The sequence below is a fragment of the Aedes aegypti genome, chromosome 1 (genome assembly GCF_002204515.2).
Source record: "Aedes aegypti strain LVP_AGWG chromosome 1, AaegL5.0 Primary Assembly, whole genome shotgun sequence".
NCBI lineage: Eukaryota > Metazoa > Arthropoda > Insecta > Diptera > Culicidae > Aedes > Aedes aegypti.
In genome coordinates, this window is record NC_035107.1 from 89,375,343 (window position 1) to 89,397,566 (window position 22,224).

The 22,224-nt window shown below is 39.7% G+C and overlaps 2 protein-coding genes across 2 annotated transcripts; both read right to left on the minus strand.

The window, feature by feature from the left end:
- Window positions 1-842: 842 nt before the first annotated feature.
- On the minus strand, window positions 843-4,810 carry LOC5574992 (glutamate receptor ionotropic, kainate 2). The gene is made up of 7 exons (XM_001655415.2): window positions 4,567-4,810; window positions 3,162-4,138; window positions 2,858-3,102; window positions 2,608-2,797; window positions 1,760-2,555; window positions 1,416-1,690; window positions 843-1,352 (listed from the first exon to the last, which is right to left on the minus strand). The coding sequence occupies exons 1-7, from the start codon at window positions 4,637-4,639 to the stop codon at window positions 1,128-1,130; spliced, it is 2,781 nt and encodes a 926-aa protein (XP_001655465.2). The 5' UTR covers window positions 4,640-4,810; the 3' UTR covers window positions 843-1,127.
- Window positions 4,811-18,000: 13,190 nt separating this feature from the next.
- On the minus strand, window positions 18,001-21,935 carry LOC5574991 (glutamate receptor ionotropic, kainate 2). The gene is made up of 7 exons (XM_001655414.2): window positions 21,697-21,935; window positions 20,238-21,214; window positions 19,930-20,177; window positions 19,690-19,879; window positions 18,842-19,637; window positions 18,508-18,782; window positions 18,001-18,448 (listed from the first exon to the last, which is right to left on the minus strand). Exons 1-7 carry the CDS (start codon window positions 21,767-21,769, stop codon window positions 18,218-18,220), a joined length of 2,790 nt encoding a protein of 929 aa, XP_001655464.2. The 5' UTR covers window positions 21,770-21,935; the 3' UTR covers window positions 18,001-18,217.
- Window positions 21,936-22,224: the final 289 nt, after the last annotated feature.

The window sequence follows — 22,224 nt, forward strand, 5'->3', positions numbered from 1 at the left end:
TGTCGATTCTCTGTTTCTAAGTAAATGAACACTGAATTCAGAAATAAATATACCATTTGTTTACACTAGAGATTGTATCTTTTAACAGATACGTGTATTTCGACCTCAACTGTAAGGCCGTCCTAAATATCATGTACTAGACTCGTCTTGAAAACATCCAACGTATTCACACATTTTATAGATCCAGGCAATGGCAGCTCGAAGTGGTTGGCTGCCTATTTGCATAGGCTGGTTGTCAGAATCTTGGAACAGCTACCGGAAAAGTGAAAATATAGGGTTAATGAAAACCATTTTGTCAATCAATCGATCAAATTCTAAACAATCTACAAAGTGCTATCCCAGATTATGTTCCGTCGTCTATCACCTAATAGCAAACCAGTTCGTGGTAAGTCTTCCAAAATGCCATGATTACCAGGTCCAAACGCATCGATTTCGACGCGCCATAGGAAAACGATGTCCGTGTTGAGCTATGGAAGATCATGGACGAGAACAGCTTTCTCGGGAAGCGCACAAGATTAGTAGGTAAAAGCAACGATGAACGGTGAACAAAACGACATGAAAATTCAGGGCGAACTGTTCCATTCGTTTGAATCCGGCAGAGGACTGCGACAAGGCGATGTTTTCTAGGGCCTATTGTTCAACATTGCTCTAGAAGTTGGTAGGTAGGAAGAGTCTAATGTAACTGCCGAGGAACAATTTTCAACCGATCCAGTAAATTTGTTTGCTTCGCAGATAATAAGAAGATTGATGGAACAAGGTGGAGGTGCGAGAAGATTGAATCCTTATACCTGCCTGAAACTATCATCGTAATAATGCTTTCTATGAAAAAAGTGATATCCATCATCGATAACTAGAACTTCTTTTATTTCAACAATTCAAACAGTTAACAGTTTTCGTGCAAACAAAACCAAAGCAATCAAAGAAAACCTTCAAATGAAATTTACATTAAGAGTATCATATCTTTTTGATACTGCAAAACTCTCGCCTTAGAGCTTAACTAAAACAAATTAGAATTAATTTAGCTAAATTTTCGATACCGATATCAAGAAGTTGGACAGCATCGAGACGGCTTATTGTTCAATCTATGATATGCTTCTCTTTCTTAGTGTTGTTTCAAGACGGATTAATTACTTATTGTTAAACACAAATCCAATCTTGTCCATGTTCATCAAGCTGGCGCCGGTTTTGATGTTGTGCATTCTGCCCACAGATTCCGATCCCCGTCTCGATGCGGACCGCATTGAACTCTTGGCCGACGACGATTCACTCAACATGCTGTGGACCGGTTTTGTTGTGATGGATATGTTCATTGCGAACTTGAGCTCCGCCTTCAATGCTTCCCATGGAGTAACCTAGCTCGAGAAGAATGAGATAAGTGTCTCTGCTAGGACACAAACTCTGATTCAGGAACTTACCTTCTCATCAACCGCAACCTTCCTCACGTTCCACAAGAACTCCAATATTCCCAGTACAAATGCACAAAAGCATCCGCATGCCAGGACCAAGAAGACACCACCGACGTTGTCTATGCCAAGTTCGGCGGCGCTGTCTGCGCCTGTTTTGGTAGCATGTTCATCGCAGCGACCTCCACCGTACATCTCCTTCCACCATCGGGTTTTCAGCTGGTGAAGCTTACCTTCTTCCTGCATCTTGAGTACGGCTCCCGAGATTGCTGTCCGGTATGGAGAGTCTACGAATAGGAAGTAAACTTTGTCAGAAGATCAATTTCGTTGAACGATCATCAATTAGTTCCACTTACTAACTGGCATGGCGATTCCGTATCCCTTGGAGTCCAGCAGTCCACCGATCTGTGTAAGTTCGCAATACCTTTCGGTGATGTACTCCAGCGAGGTGGACTCCATCAGAAAAGCGTACAGACCTCGTCCCTTCAGCACGCGATCGCGTCCTTCGTCGTTACTTTTTGTGAAGACCGAAGGTCGAGTAGACTCCATGGCAGCCCACATCCGTTGATACGTGGAGAAGTTTGAGTTACGGAAGAAGCTGAGTGTACTTCCACCAAGCACTGCGCCGTACTTGATCTTGCTCTGCTGCGCCAAATCTTCAGCACTCTCAATGGAGGCATCCATACGTTCCATGGTCAGGAAAGCAGCTAGATTGGCAGTGTAGGACGAAAGCATGATCAGCGCGAAGAACCACCACATTCCGGACACGACCCGAGTTGAAACAGCCTTCGGTAGGATATCGCAACCTTGACCCATGATGGATCCCATCGTAAGCCAGAGAGCATTCAGCATGTCCCAGATGTTCTCCACCTCGTCAACATCATCTTGCTTGCAAGGGTGCGGGCTCTCCCAGTCAGCAGGAGCCATCCGGGAGAGTACGAATAGCAAGACCGAAACGCCGAGATATGCAGTGGCCATGTAGATCCACACATCGAGGGACAGAGGGGACAGGAAAGAGAATAGATCCTTCGGTTGCGGAACAGGTTTAGCGTACAGGATGCTGATACCCAAGGTCATGAAGGGCATGGTGAAGTCTACCGCAGTTCGTCGTTCATAGGTGATGGTAAGATCGCAAATGGCAAGATCCGCTTTCTGAAAGATTTCGAAGTTAGCGACTAATAACGATCAATAAATGAGAATTTACCCGATCGAGCAAGTGCTTTACCAAACCGTCCCATCTCTTTGTTTCCTTGTTATATGATCCATACTTTCCATCCGGCACGAGTTCCATGCGATATTGGAAGCCAAGAATCTTGGAAATGCCATCGATTAACTCTACGGAGTACCCTTCGAAGCGGTTATTACCTTCTAAAAATTCACCTTCCTTCTTCTCCCTGAAAAGACAATACATTATGAACACAGAATATTCATGAAAAGTTCATGAATTAACCAACTTCATCATTAGGAACGGTGCACCCAAACGGGACGCAACAATGAATGTTTTATTGTGCAGTGACTCAACGATCTGCAAGTGAACGTCCTCCTGGCTGCGAGTGTAGATTATTCCGTTGGTCGGATCCCAAACGGCTATCTTCTTGAAGCCCTCCTGGTGATTCAGTTCGATTATGTCCAGCTGAAAGTGCGTTCGTCGGCCGTAGTCATCGAATATGATTGGACCAGAAATGCCGTGTTCAGTTTTCTGGAAGTATACGAATCACGTGAAGATCGAAGTTTGTAGACTTGTTCAACGAAACTTACAACTTTCATGTAGTTGACGATCCGCAACCCAAAAGGCCACTGCCTAAGGTTCTTACTGCCGCATGACAACCTTGACGGCGTGATCTCCTCCGTAGCATCCAGTTCTCGAATTGCCGTGGCGTACAGCTTAACGGCATCATGATACAGCGCTGATTCTGTGTGGACGTGTTCCGGAGAAACTCGGAATACCTTTTTCATTCTAGCTTCTCCCTGTTCCCAATCGTGAACGGCATTCTTGATATCGAAGCTTTTCGTGTCCATCAACCGAAGTGTGGTTATGTTCGATCTGGAATACTTGAGCTCTTCAAAATCCAAGGTATGCGCATCCAGCGAAGTGATGATATAGCTCTGATACTCCTCCAGCATCTTAACCTCCTTCGCTTGACGAAGAATCTCCAAAATCTTGTCAGGGTGTACTTCAAGAATGATATGGCTTTCACCGGAGGACTGGATATCTTTCAGTAACGGTCTATAGTCCGGACTATCATCGATTTGCCTCACAGTGATCGGGTTATCCCCGGGACCGTGGATTTGTAATACATCTTTCAGTCGCATCAAGCCTTCGTCACTGTCGTATATAATTGTGAAGCTTTTCCAGGTGTAATCCACAATCAGATCTTGAAGAGCTCTCGACAGAACATCCGCTTCCGGATAGAGGTTAATGGTCATCGCTTGGAGTTCTGGATCCCAACCACCAAACGGTTCCGGATCCCAGTGCGTAATAATGTGTGGAATTTCGATTGTTTTGCAGATCGAGCTCACAATCCCAGAAGTCAACATCGAACTAGGACCAAAGATGGCCGTTATGCCTTCCGACACTAGTTCGCAGACTTTCCTTTCCGTTTTGTAGCTATCGTCCTTAGAGACATACTTAATGATCGGCGTTAACTCGAAATGTTTCTCGTGCATGTTAACACGCTCGATTGCATATTTGAAAGCGATCTCCGATTCGTAGTTGTCCCCATGGAAGATAGCCCCTGAAATAGAAAACATGGACTTAATTGTCATGGCGACATAGAGTCTAAAAAAAGACGCCGTTGAAAGTGATCGCTCTAATGCGTGTCACGCACTCTTTTGAAATGTTTATCAACATAGCAGGCGGGTTGTTTTTTGCCCATAGTCAAAGTTGCGCGCGTCTTTGCATCACGAAAAATGTCGATTTTCATTCCTTTGATCACACGTGGATTGTTCCCATTAGTTAAGCAGGTTATTCAGTACGGAGAGAAATTCCACTAAAAACCAGTATAACTGCGTAAATTGAGAATAAAGATCGAAAATGTCAAAAATCAAACGTGTCTTGGATTTCGTAACCATACATTTTGAAAATTTTCGTTCGATCGACATTTATCACCTTAAAAACAATATCATATCTTGATTGGATCCCCACAAACCCAAAAGCACTTACCAATGGGAATTTCCCGTTTGCCTTCGGCAAGACAAATCACCAAACCGACAAACAGGACCACAAATCGAACCATTTCGAAAGAAATTTCCAATATGGCGACCACCGACCGAGATCGGTTTTATTTTTCCATCAGCTGTGTCACACTCTCCTACAACCTACTTAGCAGTGGTTGATCTTCGAGAAGAAAAATTCGTATAATGTTTCACATGTGACGATCTCCAATCGACTGAAAATAGCGAACGCGTGAGTGAACGTGAACGAAGAAGGTGGCAGTGAAAATTGGTGCGTTTCCATGGTGACACGTCGTTAGCTGGTGCGGCCTGGTTAGTGTGTGGGTGGGTCATCATTAGGTCACTTTTCGGAAGAAAGTTTTTCACTCTACTCGGAAGAATGTGTATGAGACACAACAAACAACATCGGCGCGTTTAGCAGTTGCTGTTTTTATTCATTGATCAAGAAGTTACAAATACGCATTCAAATTCATTTTTAATCCCAAACTTCAAATATTTTTAATAGTATCTTGATCGATTTAAGCCTTTTAACCCTTTTTCAGGATTGTTTTAGTACAGTCCAACCCTCCATCAGTTGATATTGTAGCGACCATTAACTCATGGAAATATAGAAATAAAGAGCCTCACGGAGAAAACGGAAAACCCATATTTAAGTATTTTTAAACTTATTTTTGAGTTATTTTTCTCTCCCTATTTCATTCGCTCCTTCTAGTTTTGTCAAAGAGCGAAGAGCAAAACAAGTAAAAAACCGAACCTTTGTGCGTTACCGTAATCCGGGGGGCAAATTGATCACTTTTTTCAACTTTTTGTTGTGTTATCCTTCGGAATCGAAATATCGTCAATTAAATTTCGATAAAATCAGTACTGTATTGATCTGTATCAGTTAATGTACTTCGACTTTTCATGAAATAATATTTAACATGTCATAATAGTTATTTATGCAACAAGTTGCAAAATGATGAATTTTTCAGCACGAGTTGTACGTTTATCCAACGAGGCTCGCCGAGTTGGATAAATACAACGAGTGCTGAAAAAATTGAGTTTTGCAACGAGTTGCATACAACATTTTTTGCTATTTCGAAAAATGCTATTGAACTGGATGAACTCTAAGCATAAACAAACATTTCAAGAGAACCCACATGGGCATACAGCCATGCGTAGTTTCAATTCAGTATTTTTCAATCACGTAGGCTGTGATACAGAAGTACCCATGAATGTCACAAATTTTCTCACTCCCATCGGTATCATGCAGAGCTATACTTCCTATGGATCAATGCACGAGTTCACTATTTGACTTTTGAGCGGTGCCGTGTTATTTACGTGACCATGGCAACGAGTGAATTTGGCACCGCTCAAACGTCAACTTAGTGAACTCGTGCATTGATCCATTGGACGAATGAACAGGTAGGACAGTAGCTGACTACAAATGCTGGACGATCCGATCCCACATCAAAATCGCCAACCTGTGTCGGAACCAGATCGCACAACGGGCTTAGACTCTAGTGAAGTGACTCGCCGTGTAAACCAAATGGACAGTCACTTCACTCGAATCGAGAATTGTCACCTCGCTATACGATACCGACAATTTTTACCTCACATCGATTTTACGACCGGTGACCCCAAGGATCAGATACAATTGTGCTTATTCTTTACGGCATGGCGAGACGAGACGGTGAGGTGTCGACTCGCTTCAATTTGATTAACACTAGTCGCCTCACGTCACCCGAGGTGAGAACGACTCATCTCGACTCACATGCAGCGCAGAATAAGCATGGCATGAAGAGACTGGGTTATTAGGTTGACGCTTACCAAAACAGTACTGAAAAGTGCTACTTTTCAGCACCGAAAAGAGTGCTGAAAAGTAGCACTTTTCAGCACTGTTTCTTTCGGTAGGAAAAGTAGGCCGTTATGTTGATCAACTTCTCAATGAAAAGTTGATTGATTTGCAACGGAATTGCAAAAAAGTAGTTTTAATCTTCCAGTCGTCGCGTGGTTGACCACCGTCAGAACTACCACGCTGCTGTTGTGATCGAAAAGCGAGGTTTTTTCACCAGTGTTGTACAAAATACAACAGCGCGTCGACTGCAGTGTTAATATTGAAAAAAATAAAATGACACACTGGGGTGAAATTGATCACCATATAACAAAGCAGGTTTAAGAATAAAACATTTCCCTATCTACTAAATTTAGGTCTCCTGAATCTGAAAATGATGTCAAAGTTCTTGCAACTTTTGTATTTGATCATTTCATTGTAAAATTTAAAAATGAAAATCTGTCTGATATGTACGCCTAAATGTAGACAATTTCCCTTAAAATAAGCACATTATTTGAGAATAAACGGATTCATGAGCAAAAAACTTTACTTGCTATGCTGTATGATATCAAAAATGAGTTCAACAGTTCATACTCAAGCGTAGGTACACAACATTTTAAACATTCAGAGATGCCATGTAGGTATAGTATCAGTAGATTGTTTAGCACCGACATTTCCAACTGTATTACTTACACCTTTTAAAAATGTGAATATTTATATGCAAAACTGACTCTAATAAAAATGAAATAGTTCAAAATCATCATTAGACATCTATAAACTAGAGAAAATGGAAGAAAATGTATTTTGGTACCGACCTGATCGCCCCAGTGGAATGGCTGCTTGTTGATTTCCAATTCGTTTCCCCCAGGCCAGTAGGTATTTTTTCGCATGGCTGTAAATCAAAACAACTCCTACCCCATCAACTCAAAATTAAGTTAACGCACGAATCCCGAATTGAGGAGAATGAACTCATTTTTGAGTATCTGTTTCATTTTCTTCGTGCATGGAACAGATATTCTTACGAAACCTGTTTGAGGGGACTATCATAATAACCATGGTTTTTCGTTTTCAGTATGTTTCTATGGGTCGATATTGAGTAATGGAACATCGGGTCCTGAAGGTTTGACGGTAGTATAATTTCAAATATTACATTCATTCCTTAACTTTAGGTGTTCTGTGTTAGGCAACACTATCATTCTAATTTGGTAAAACCAACTAATTCTATTATAAACATTCTGTTAACAACGCATTTCTTTGCATTTTACATTTTGTTTTACAGTCGACTCTCCACAACTCGATGTTCTATAACTCGATATACTCTATAAGTCGATGGATTTTTCGGTCCCTTCAAATTTCCATACATCGTGCTCTCCATAAGTCGATATTTCTAAAACTCGATATCTCCACTAGTTGATGTCACGTGAGTGGGAAATTTCTCTCCATAACTCGATATCTTTTTTAAAATCTGTTTTATTTGGGGAAACGTGGTCTAATTCTTGTTTGGAGATGAAAAAAATACTTGCAAGTTGTAATACAAGTTGAAGAACATGAAAATAAAAAAAATATTGTCAGCCAAAATAATGTGATTTTTCTAGCATTTCGAAAAAAGTTTTCATATAATAGTTTGTAAAGTACAATCAACAAAATAATATTACCTTCTTGCAGATGTGATCATTAATATATTAGAAATACAGAAATTTGTTCCTTCGATTTTGGGATTTTTTGTTTCGGTACATTCTATAACTCGATAATTCTATAAGTCAATGGTCCCTTGAATATCGAGTTATGGAGATTCGACTGTATTGATGCATAATTTTCAAAAATAATATTTCTCAATTAATATAATTTGCATAGCAGGATCCTGAGTCCGTTGAAATTGCCTTTTCCTCACGATTTTAAGACGGATCAACTGCTTAAGATCATCGTCTTTAATATCAGATTCGATTTTTACTTAAAATTTATTATTAAATTTGTGGTATTGTTATGTTGAAAATTTAAAAATTTATTATTTTTATTTATTTATTTATTTTTATTTATTATTATTTATTTTTATTATTTTAATTATTTAATTTAAAATTTAAATTTATGGTATTGTTATGTTGATATTTCGAGAGAATTGCCATTATAACATTTCCTTTGGGGTTGGGAACCGTGTCATGAAAAATTTGAAATATTATAAGGACATGATTAGCATCAAAGTCATAGTTAGTAACCAGTTGGCTACAAAGCTGACTAAAATATTTTTATCACCTAATTGTGGCGCCTATCTACCTATTAATTTCATAATATTAATAATAATTTCATAATATTTGCTAAAATCTTGCACAGATCCCCTTACCTTTGAATCACATGACTGATGTAGCCATGACACAAAGTAATTTAGTATTCCTGAGATACCACTGAAAGCATCTTTAAGATGTTGTTTAGGATTTCCCACATGGATTCCTTCAGAAATGATACCGTAAACTAGTGATCCTTTATAAGAGAGATTCGCGGAAGCTGACATTTCTGTCAAAGTGTGAGCCAATCGAGCAGCGAGAACTGTCAAAATGTGAGCCAAACGAACATATGTTATGTTTGTTTTGAACTTTTCTTGAGGAGTAATGTAATCCGCTTGAAATTATTTCGGTAAAAGTAATGTTGCATAAAGCGAAAAAATGCAATATTTTTCTTTTTTGAATTTTCGTCAATGCGATTTTTAGTTGTTGATTCTTTTGGCTGTTTATTAGTTTGGATATGTAGCTCAAAGATCTATAACGAAACAAAATACATTTTTAGCAATGAGGAAGTCATGTCCGTGCTACAATATTATTCTCCACGCCGAGCAAAATCAGCACTGCTGGGGGGCGATCCATTAATTACGTAAGACAATTTTCGGGGTTTTTCAACCCCCCTCCCCCCATGGTAAGATTTTTTGTATGAAAATTGAAAATAAATTGTATGGCGCGTAAGAAATCCCAAACCCCCCCCCCCTCCCCACATAAACCCTTACATAATTAATGGGCAGTCCCTGGTCTGTTGTCAAATTATTCAATTTTACTTCCACTTATCTCTCTATAAAGGATCACTACCGGAAACTACTCCAGTAAGCTGAATACTTCTCTCAAATCACTATTTTTTTAAGATTCATAAAAGAATTTATTCCAGTATTTTCCTCGCAATATTGAACCCTTCAGAAACACCTCCAGAAATTATATGAAAATACCAGAAACACCTCCAGAAATTATATAAAGATACCTCAAGAGAACAATAGGACAAGTTTTAGGAATTCTTAGATATAATGGCTTGGACGATTTCTTCAAAAATACAACAAGGTGCGACTGCGTAAATATTGAAGTGAAATTCTTCTATATAATCCTATCAAACTTCTAGAAACAATACCAGAAAAAATCATGAAGAAACATCCAAAAATATTCCCAAACATATGCTAGACAAATCCCTGGAAGCGTCCTTGTAGTAGTTCTCGAACGAATTCAAAAAATTGTTTGGGATTGTGATTAAAATTTTCAATGATTCCTGCAGTAGTACTTTAAAATCTTCAAGTGAACTTGGTATTTTTATCATATTTCAATAGGATTTTCATGCAAAATGTTTTTACAAATTCAGGAGTTGTCCAAAGAATTTTCTTAGTTCTATTATATGGAATCCTTATAGAATTTTGTAACGAAATTTTTCAGAAAACTCTGAAAGAATTCGAGAAGCAGAATAAATGGAATTTTTGAAGATATACCTAAAATATCACTTTGTGAATGTTTTTCGGAGTCAACTCTGAGCGACTTTTCGATATGTATTTCAAATTGTTTAAAATTATGCTCATTCAAAAGTACCTGTCGAGTAACTAAAGGAACTGAATTCGGTTGGTCGAATTGATGAACTTCTCGGTAGTTATAATCAAAACAATTATTGAAGACCCCTTGTTTTTTGACCATTCTTGTCTCCCTCAAACTGCCATAACTCGGAAATTTCTTTAATAACCCTTTCACAATAACCTAGTTTTGGGAAGAGAAAACATAGGAGCTTTATTTGCAAAAATAAAAATATTTGGCGGCCATATTGAATTTGGCCGTTATATTGGATTTTATCGGAAAAGCTGAATTTTCATGGAGTTCGCAACCACCGATTTTAAAAGTTTTTTCATCACTGCAGAGCTGAGCTAGTTTTACACAAAATATGAAAAAAATCAGAGGCGTAAGTTTTTTTGACGTTAACTACGTCTTACGGCAATATACTAGGTGTCAATTGAAAATCTAAAATGCTGCGAGCGTCACGAAATTATGTAAGATTTTGAATACTAATAATTCAGCCATTTACCGGTAGGTTTTCAATATTTTCCCACCAATCGGTCGGAAATTTATACAACATTTTTTTTTTTTTTAGTCCAATTGACTACTTTAAGTCTTATTGAATATCTAAATCTAAATAAAAACATTTCATCACACAGTAACACATACAAAGTTCTATCCTACTTTCTTTTATCATATCTAATATCAATTCAAACTTTAAAACAGAAGTACAATTTACAACAATTGAACATCAACAAATTTACATTATCAATCATACATATTTTAAAAAATTTACATTATCAATCACACATATTTAAACAAACAAATTCAGTTCAAATAGGTCTCCATGTGTCGTTATTCTTATTGATGAACTCTCTGAATCTGACATTTTTTGGCCATATAGAAGGATCCAGTGCACGAGATTTCCATTTTTTGTCTAACAAAACCTTGAACGACGCATAATCCATGTGAGAATTCCGCATGTGAGAATCCCAATTCGATGTCAATTTTATTACATCTATGTACTCGGGTTCTACAGTACCAAGAGAACGAACAACCAATGCATAAACATCCCGCGTTGTAACACTCAAATTAAGAAAACTTTTGATTCTTGACGATAGACTGTCGAGAATTGTGAAAATGTCGACCCCTTTCTTACGCAACCAAACACGTGGGTTGGGAAGCACACTATAAAAGCAGACTAATTTCTGCTTCTTCGCTCATTCTTCTTTTGACGTTAAGGTGATTATAGAACGAAGCCACACCTTAAATTTTCAAGAGCACAAGACTTGAGAACCAAACAGCGCTCCGCGTTGAAAATTTATCCCATTGGTCACCACCAGTAAGCAAGTAATTTGATTGATTTTCAACGCGAACTGTTGTCAGATTCTCCAGTCATGTGCACACATAAAACATAAATTTTATTCATTATTTGTATTGTTTAATCTATTTAGACTCAGTTTTTTGCTTTGGACATGATTTTTATTTGTTACTTTCACTTTACTAGAGAGGAATTGGAAGCATACCTTCAAATTTTATCATGCGGTCGTCGAGTTCGTTATCTTTGTGATGAAAGCTTCTCAAATATTAACGATGGCGTGAGATCCTTCACATGCCTTGTCTCCAGCATTCGCCCATATCAAATAATAGAGTTGGTTCATATCTGGGTCGTTGAACATATTTTCGAGAAAACGGCTCATTTTGGAGAGCATTGGTTGAACCTTTATATAAGTGTGATTAGCGGCTCTGTTTTGCTCAAAACCTATGAGCTAGTATTGATATAAGTTGTCTCTAACCGAAGGAACAAAATTCATCTTCAAAAAACTGTTACAGACTTTGGTATTTATTTTTTATTAAACTTTAACAAACAATAAAGGCATATCAAACTTATAAGAAGCAAATGCCCTCAAAACTATGACCCTGGCAAAATATTTTATTGTGACCATGAAAAACACGTTCTCTAAGAAGTCCTTCATCTTTTGATACCAAACAAACTAGAATTTTCAACAATAAAGTGTGATTTTCGAAGATGGAAAGTTTATCACCAGAGTATACGACAACTATTTTTAACTTTTAACGGACAAAACCTTTGAACTTCTTCGCTTTATTACATTATTTAAGACAGTAAGAAATATATGACAAAAATTGTCCTTAATAGCTAAATTATGTCAGAATATGCTACAGTAATCAGAAATTACATTCACTCTCAAATACAATGAAAATAACGCTTGTGGATGCTATATCCACGTTCAAACAATTTTCGCTTTTTTTTCTGGGCCATACTGTACTGGGTGTCAATTGAAAATCTAAAATGTTGCGACCGTCACGAAATTATGTAAGATTTGGAATACTAATTATTCAGCCATTAAACGGCAGATTTTCAATATTTTCCCACCAATCGGTCGGGAATTTATACAAAATTTTACTCAAATTAAGAAAACTTTTGATTTTTGACGATAGACTGTCGAAAATTGTGAAAATGACGATCCCTTTCTTACGCAACCAAACACGTGGGTTGGGAAGCACACTATAAAAGCAGACCAATTTCTGCTTCTTCGCTCATTCTTCTTTAGACGTTAACTACGTCTTACGGCAATATACTGGGTGTCAATTGAAAATCTATAATGTTGCGATCGTTACGATATTATGTTAGAGTTTGAACTAAAGGAAGGCTGCAACTATGACAATCGACTAAAATTCAAATGCAGAAAATCACTTCAGCGTAGTTAATTTTTTAATCAAAAGTAATAAGCGATTTTGTAGACCATTTCTTATCGCGCTGGTGTAATTTATGGTCATATAACGGTACGGTAGCGATTTACGCTTGTGTGATGTATTTGAAATGTGAAAATTTATTTCTATAATGCTTAACATGTGATATTATACGTATTGGTGCTAGAAAGGAGGGTACAAAGAGAGAGATCCCTCCCCCTAGTATGGAAATATAGTTTTCTCTTGTAGTGATCATTCAATTCGGAATCGGGCACACATTCCCTGTTGTTCTCAGTCTAGATACTTTATAGGGGTCACACGCAAATCATCCAAGGGGTGGTGAAGGTCAGACAGAGCGTGACAAGCTTAAAAATAAAAAATCAAAAAATCAAAATCGGTGGCTGCAAACACCTTGAAAATTCTATTTTTCCGATAAAATCCAATATGGCGGTTCGAGTGAGGCAAATTGTCAAAAATAGAGGGGCCTGCAATAACTATTCGCATCGAATAGAGTTTGTCGAAGCAAAGACTACCGAGCAATAAACATTCATTTAACTTAACCGGAGTTTCAATGATTTTCTTTAGTTAAAGTTTGCGTTTTCAATTTCGAAGAACGAAAGTATTCTACGTGTCCGAAGTGTTTTCCGCGTGACGGTCCGAATAGTGAACATGAACAGGAGGAATCCTTGAAAAACTTCCTAATCAGTTGTATTTATTACGTAATGCTTAAAAAGAACACTTCTGACCACCTCATGTTCTCTCCGAATGTTTTTTGTGTGAAGATTTTCAAAATTTTGTATGAGTGGTAATGCTTGACGTTACCTGCTTCTTTAAAGCATTACTTAATTCTTGGATGACAGCTTAAGAAAACTTAGCAAATATTAATTGAAAGGTTTATGAGGAATTCCCTTGTCTCTCGATGGATAATTTATCTAAGAATACCTGACTGAATTTTTAGAGGATTCAGTAAATAATTATCTTATATTTTTTTTAAAAAAGATTCATTTATGACACTTATGGAAGATTTTCAAGAAGAAATTTGCGGAAGATTTTCTGGAAAAATTCCCAGAGACATTTCTGAGAGGACATCTGATGGGGACTCTCAGAAAAAAAATCGAAATATCTCCTGAAAAATGTACTACATTAATCCTGGAAAACTGAGGATTTTCTGATTAAAATCTCGTGAAAACCATATTGTCCAATGTTTGAAGGAATTCCTTGAGCAATCATCACCCATTCTTTCTAAATATATTTACTGTAAAATACTTAGAATTATAATTCTGACGATTTTCATCATACCTATTTTTGGTAGATTCCTTGCCAGACCAAGTTCGATTTTTTTGTAAGATTTTTAGCAAAACGCTTATTTTTAGTTGAGCTCATCATGACCCAATTTTTAATTACAGTTTATGCTGGAAATAATCCCCGAGGAAGGCCAGATAATGGTACCCCCCTAACCTTCGCTTTGGGGATGATCTCAAACATGTCCGAAGACCACTTATTCATCTTCTCCGATAGTCTCAGTTCTGTTGAGGCACTCCGGTCGACGAACCTGTGAAGCTAGGATTTTACTTTCTTACAAAAATTGCATGGGTCCCATCACATTGCTTAATTTATGGCAATGAGAAGGCGGACTCTCTCGCAAAGGTGGGCGCTGAGGAAGGTGAGATTTATGATAGAAGAATTCCAAACGATGTTTTATTTTTTCATTTAATGAGTCAAAGTTCTCTTCACGGTTAGCAAAGCGATTGGCTTAATGGCCAAATGGGACGGTGGTTACATGCCATCATCCCTAGAGTTTCCTTGCGAGCGTGGTGAAAAGGTTTGGAAGTTAATCGAGATTTCATTTGTGTGTTGTCGAGACTTATGTCCAACCAATGCTCGCTAGATGCACATTTGCACAGGATTGATCTCGCAGTAAGCAATATTTGTAATACGTGTGGTTCCGGTTATGATGACATCGATCACGTAGTTTGGCAGTTCTCAGATATGGACGTCTCAAGAGCGCAACTTTTGGATACTATATCGGCCCGAGGTAGACAACCCTATGTTCCAATTGAAGATGTGTTGGGGTCCCGCGGTTTTGTCTACATGTTGTCGATTTATGATTTTCTTCTCTTGTATTGTTCTTCTTCTTGTTGGAATTATGCCCTCACTGGGACAGAGCCTGCTTCTCAACTTTGTGTTCCTATGAGCACTTCCACAGTTCTTAAGAGTGCTTCGTGAAGCCCAAGCAGGACAGTTCGGTTTTGACTCGTCCGATAGATTTGGCTCACGGTTTCGCGTGTGTTTTCGTCGCCGGAGATTTTTTTTCCTGTTTTGGAGCGTCTTGCTATGTAGTGCTTCGTGAAGCCCAAGACGGTTTGTTTTCGGGACGCCAAGAAGTTTTGCTGTCAGTGTCAGTTTTGTGATCAGTCGAGGATGGATTACCAACTGGTGAGTTCGTTTCATGCTTGTGATAACACATATTTTCTTGAAAGAGTAACTTTTAAGTAATTTCAAAACAAACTTTGTATGGTTCGTCACTATAAGTGTCGGCATTATGTTTTTTTCTTATACAATTTCAATATACATATATTTGTCTCTATTTGAAATTATTAAAAATTATCTTTTGAATTGTTCGATATTGTGAATGTTGACGTATTTTTTAAAACTTGTACCATATCGAGACACTACAAGTGTGGGCATTATTCCTGTTTCATATTATTTAAAATATATACATGTAATTTTCAGTTTTCGTCATTAATAAAAACATCTTTTGAATTGTTCGACATTATAGATGTTGACGTATTTTTTTAAGCTTCTACCAACAACTTCTCGAGACAAAAATACAACACTAGCTTTAAATATAATTCGTATATTTCCCCCTTGTCCATGGATCGCATCATCGACCAGAGGTGACTCCCAGATCTTTTCCTCCCTCACTAATAAACACCCTTCCCGTGGTGATTGTGGAGATGCAGAGGTATTCTCGGTCTCTAGAAGCAACAATCTTTACACCCTAACATTCCTTCCCCATTCAACTGACTGTAAGGACTTGGCCGGCGCCGTTATTGATCAATAATATTAGATCTGCTAAAATTGCACTTCGAGAGTAAGCGGAAACTCCCATCCCTTATTCATTTGGATCGTAGTACAATTCTTACCAGATCCGATCAATCACGGAGTAGCAACCATTGACATGTACAGTCAGTCTATGCTATGCTATGCTTATGAGCACTTCCACAGTTCTTAACTGAGAGCTTTCTTTGCCATTTTCGCATTCGTATATCGTGTGGCAAATACGATGATACTCTATGCCTAGGAAAGTCAAGAAAATTTCCATTACGAAAAGATCCTGGACCGACCGGGAATCAAACCCAGACACCTTGGGCATGGCTTTGCTTTGTAGCCGCGGACTCTAACCACTCGGCTAACGAATGCCACTTGTATTGTAAAAAAGTTTAATTCTCTTGGGAATGGTACACAAATTATGTCACGCTAAATTTCAACTTTTGTGCTTGGCTTGACCTCCTCCCCCCCTCGGAGCGTGACGTAATTTGTGCATGACCCTTTGTGTTATTTTCTTCGATTTTTTTCTTTGTCTGTTGTCCCCTCAAATATCGAGATGTGGAAGATGTCAACTGTAGAAATTTTCAATGATAGTAGGGCTTATCGGAGGAAATTAAGAATTCCCGGAGGATGCTCGATACAGCAAAGTAACCTATAAATTCACGTACTAATCGACAATATAACCATAAATTGTGCAAAAACTTCTTTAGATATTATTCTGGAATTTATTCAAGATGCAATCGTTTTTTAGTAATTCTATTAATTAACATTATTTTTTATGAATCATGCCATCAAATATCAGTTGGAATTTTATAACATCATTTACTGAAAAAAGAAATATTTCAAGAAATTCTTACAAAAACATATCTAAAAGATTCTACATAATTTAATATGGGATTTTTTACATAAATTGCTTGAAAGATTGCCCAGATTATTTCTTTTATATCCACTGATAGTTCCCCATGAATATACCAGTATTTTTTTGAGAAACACTTTCAAAAATTATTACTTGAAATATAGTCAGCACATATAGACAAATATACAGAGTTTGGCTATAGATATTGTTTAGAAGTTGTTCCAGAAGTCATCTAGAGATTTCTTTAGGAATACATAGAAGTTTGGCTCAATTAATTTTTCAAAGAATTCCATGAGATTCAAGGAATTACTCAAAAAAATCCTTAGAGTCGACGGAACGATTGGTTTGACGAGGAAATGCCGTGAATACCAGGTCCCAACGAATCACCTTTTCATCGATTTCAAGGCGGCATAAGATAGTATCGATCGCATAGAGCCATGGAAAATCATGGACGAGAACAGCTTTCCCGGAAAGCTCACGAGACTGATTAGAGCGACGATGGAAGGTGTGCAAAATTGTGTGAAGGTTCCAGTTCGTTTGGATCCCTCCGGAGACTACGACAAGGTGATGGTCTTTCGTGCCTGTTGTTCAATATTGCGCTAGAAGGTGTCATGCGGAGAGCCGGGGATACGTTCGAGGTGGTCGACGTGTTCGTCTACCTTGTATCCTTGCTGACGGGTGATAATAACGTGAGCCTCCGTATTTCACAGGCGCATCATCAGTGGAAGTCGGGCCTACTATGGCCCCACAAGAAGCTGTGGTCAAAAAAGATTCACACACGCACCAAATGTACCATGTACAAAACGCTCATAAGACCGGTTGTCCTTTACGGGCATGAAACGTGGACGATGCTCGAGGAGGACTTACAATCACTTTGAGTCTTCGAACGCATAGTGCTTAGGTCGATCTTTGGCTGGTTCCAGGAAAACGGGGTGTGGCGGCGCCCAACTCTACGGCGAACCCAATATCCTGAAGTTGGCCAAAGCTGGGCAGGGCGATGGGCAGGGCATATTGTAAGAATGCCGGACAGCAACCCTGCAAAGATGGTGTTCGCTTCGGATCCGGTTGAAGACAAGAAGGCGTGGAGCGCAGCGAGCTAAATGGGCAGATCAAGTGCGCATCGACGCCCCAACTACCGGGTGACGGTAGGCATCGTCGTTTGATTAACTTAGTTTTTGGATGTGATAAAGTTTTTCAAATGTTCGTCTATTTTCAGTACAAAAATCCAATGGTTTTCAACTTCTATTTATTACATTGCATTCCTAATCATAATCCGAATGTCATTTTTAGATCTTTGATCATTTTTCAACTAATGTGCGTAAAATACTTTCGTGCAAAGGCAATTCAAAACTAAACACTTCAACTACGGCTATTTCAACCCATTGAAATCTACACAATCAATCAAGTTGGTAATCCAAATGTTCCGTTACTTGTTATTATACACAAATCCGATCTTGTCCACGTTGATCATGCTGTTTCCCGTTTTGATGTTGTGCATCCTGCTGACGGATTCCGATTCCCGTCTCGATTCGGACTTAGATCGCATCGAACTCTTGGCCGACGACGATTCGCTCAGCATGTTGTGAACCGGTTTTGTTGTAATGGACAGATTCAGCGCAAATTTGAGCTCCGCTTGCAGTGCTTCCCATGGCGTTACCTTGAAAGAAAACAGTTCAGTTTAAGAAATGTACGCTTGTTATGACAATACTAACATACCTTCTCTTCAACCGCGACCTTCCGCACATTCCACAAGAACTCCAATATCCCCAGGATGAATGCGCAGAAACATCCGAACGCCAGAACCACGAATACACCACCAACATTGTCTATACCGAGTTCAGCTGCCGAGTCCCCTGCCGCGGTTGTTGCTTGCTCATCGCAGCGACCTCCTCCGTACATCTCCTTCCACCATCTGGTTTTCAGCTGGTGTAGCTTACCTTCTTCCTGCATCTTGAGCACAGCTCCCGAAATAGCCGTCCGATACGGAGAGTCTACGATTGAGAAATACTTGTATCGATTCATAGAAAGAATCTCAGAGGTTTCCACTTACTAACTGGCATGGCGATTCCGTATCCTTTGGAGTCTAGTAGTCCACCGATTTGTGTAAGTTCGCAATACCTCTCTGTAATGTACTCCAACGAGGTGGACTCCATCAGAAAAGCGTAAAGTCCTCGTCCCTTCATGACACGATCGCGTCCTTCGTCGTTACTCTTGGTGAAAACCGATGGGCGAGTCGATTCCATGGCAGCCCACATCCGTTGATACGTGGAGAAGTTTGAGCTTCGGAAGAAGCTGAGTGTACTTCCGCCGAGCACCGCGCCGTACTTGATCTTGCTCTGCTTGGCCAGATCTTCAGCGCTCTCAATGGAGGCGTCCATACGTTCCATGGTCAGGAAAGCAGCTAGATTGGCGGTGTAAGACGAAAGCATGATCAGTGCGAAGAACCACCACATCCCGGCCACGACTCGTGTTGACACAGCCTTCGGTAGAATATCGCAACCTTGACCCATGATGGATCCCATCGTGAGCCAGAGAGCATTAAGCATATTCCAGATGTTTTCGACCTCCTCGACTTCTTCTTGCTTGCAAGGGTGAGGGTTCTCCCAATCGGCTGGAGCCATACGGGAAAGGACAAACAGTAAGACGGAAACACCAAGATAGGCGGTGGCCATGTAGATCCACACATCGAGGGACAGAGGGGACAGGAAGGAGAATAGATCTTTGGGTTGCGGAACGGGTTTAGCATACAGGATGCTAATACCAAGGGTCATGAAGGGCATGGTGAAGTCTACGGCGGTTCGTCGTTCGTATGTGATCGTAAGGTCACATATGGCGAGATCCGCTTTCTGGAAGTTGAATTGATTAGCAATTAGAAATGATTCGTATTAAAGATCTTACCCGATCAAGCAAGTACTTCACTAAGCCGTCCCATTTCTTCGTTTGTTTGTTGTACGAGCCGTACTTTCCATCCGGAACAAGCTCCATGCGGTATTGGAATCCAAGAATTTTGGAGATACCATCGATCAGTTCCAGAGAGTAGCCTTCGAAGCGATTGTTACCTTCCAAGAATTCGCCCTCTTTCTTATCCCTACAAATCAACGGTCAGTGGAGAACATTCACGAAAAACAAGTAACTTACTTCAACATCAGGAAAGGAGCACCCAAACGTGACGCGACGATGAACGTTTTGTTCTGCAGCGATTCCACGATCTGCAAGTGGACGTCTTCCTGACTGCGGGTGTAGTTTATCTTTCCATTGGTCGGATCCCACACGGCTATCTTCTTGAATCCATCCTGCTGGCTTAGCTCGATAATGTCCAACTGGAAATGGGTACGTCTACCGTTGTCATCGAAGATGATCGGTCCCGTGATGCCGTGTTCGGTTTTCTGCGTATATTTGATTCATGTGGTCAGCTGTGAAGTTTAAGTTCATTATCCCATACTTACAACTTTCATGTAGTTGACGATTCGCAACCCAAACGGCCACTGCCTGAGGTTCTTACTACCGCATGACAACCTTGACGGCGCGATCTCCTCCGTAGCATCCAGTTCCCTGATAGCGGTGGCGTACAGCTTTGCGGCATCGTGATACAACGCGGACTCTGTGTGGACGTGTTCCGGAGATACTCGGAAAACTTTCTTCATTCTTGCCTCACCCTGTTCCCAATCATGGACTGCATTCTTGATCTCGAAGCTTTTCGTGTCCATCAACCGAAGCGTGGTTATGTTCGATCTGGAGTACTTGAGCTCTTCAAAATCTAAGGTATGAGCATCCAACGAAGTGATGATGTAGCTCTGATACTCCTCTAGCATCTTAACCTCCCTCGCTTGCCGAAGCATCTCCAAGATTTTGCTGGGATGTACCTCCAGAATGATGTGGCTTTCTCCAGAGGCTTGAATATCCTTCAACAGAGGCCTGTAGTCTGGATCATCGTCGATTTGTCGTACCGTAATCGGAGTATCAGCAGGACCGTGAATCTGTAGAATGTCCTTTAGGCGCATCAAACCATCGTCACTATCGTATATGATCGTGAAACTCTTCCAACTGTAGTCTACAATCAGATCTCGTAATGCTCGAGACAAAACATCCGCTTCCGGATACAGATTAATAGTCATCGCTTGCATCTCCGGGTCCCAACCTCCAATCGGTTCCGGATCCCAGTGCGTGATAATGTGCGGAATTTCGATTGTCTTGCATATTGAGCTCACGATACCCGAAGTCAGCATCGAACTTGGTCCGAAGATGGCCGTTACACCTTCCGATGCCAGCTCGCAGACTTTCTTTTCCGTTTTGTAGCTATCCTCCGGGGATACATATCTTATCATTGGAAGTAACTCAAAATGTTTCTCGTGCATATTGACTCGTTCGATTGCATATTTAAAAGCGATCTCCGCCTCGTAGTTGTCCTCATGGAAGATAGCTCCTAAAAACATGATACAGAAAACATGGGTTTAATTACCATGGAAACCCGAAGGTGGAAGCCGAAGTGATGACGCCGAGAAAACCGCATGCTACGATTTGGGAAATTTGTTTACAAACAAAGCAATCGGCTATTTTCGGGCAAAACACGTGCATTATCGGATTTCCTCGTGTAGTTTCTTGGAATAGATCTGCGCGCGCATTTTTCAATGCAAAAAATGGCGACTTGCAAATTTTTGCTGCATTTCTACTGGAAAAGTACAAGCTAGATGGAAAAATCTCTATTGTCTTATGGATTGTATATGATTTTGAACTTTTCGATCCAATTGTGATAAAATTAAACCTTAAATCATTGAAAGTCTGTTGTAAATTTGGAAGACGCCATTTTTTCGCAGCAAAACCAATTAAAACAAATTAATCGTTTTCCAGTTAATTACGTTCAATTGCCCGCCCCAAACAAGCGTAAACAAACAACCACGTACTTACCGACGGGAATTTCGCGCTTTCCTTCCGCAACGCAGAGCAACAAACCAATTAGAAGTATACGAACTCGAAACATTTCGGACGAATTTTCCAATATGGCGCCCAACTATCAAACTACAGCCTACTTAGCACCTATCGACCGTTTGAAACTACTTGAAGTGGTTCATATCTAGATTGGCTTCTGATTTTCCCTTCGATGTGCCGCGTGTGACGATCACGGCACGACTGACAGAGGTGATCGTGAACGTGAAAGACGGTGACTGAGAAAATGATTTGCTTGCTGCACTATACGATGACGATGGCAAAGCGTGCCCTACGGCATCGTGTCTCATGTTATGTGTCGTGTGCCGTCGGCGACTAGTTGCATCTAACCTATTGGTAGAGTAAAGTGGGGCAAAAGTTTGTTTTTGAGATTTTTAGGTCAATTCAAAGCAAACACTACAAATGGAACGGGGGTTCGAATGCTATGGGGCATTGCACTAAAATCTTTTTATCTTTTTACTCATACATGAAATTTGAAACCATCAAGGT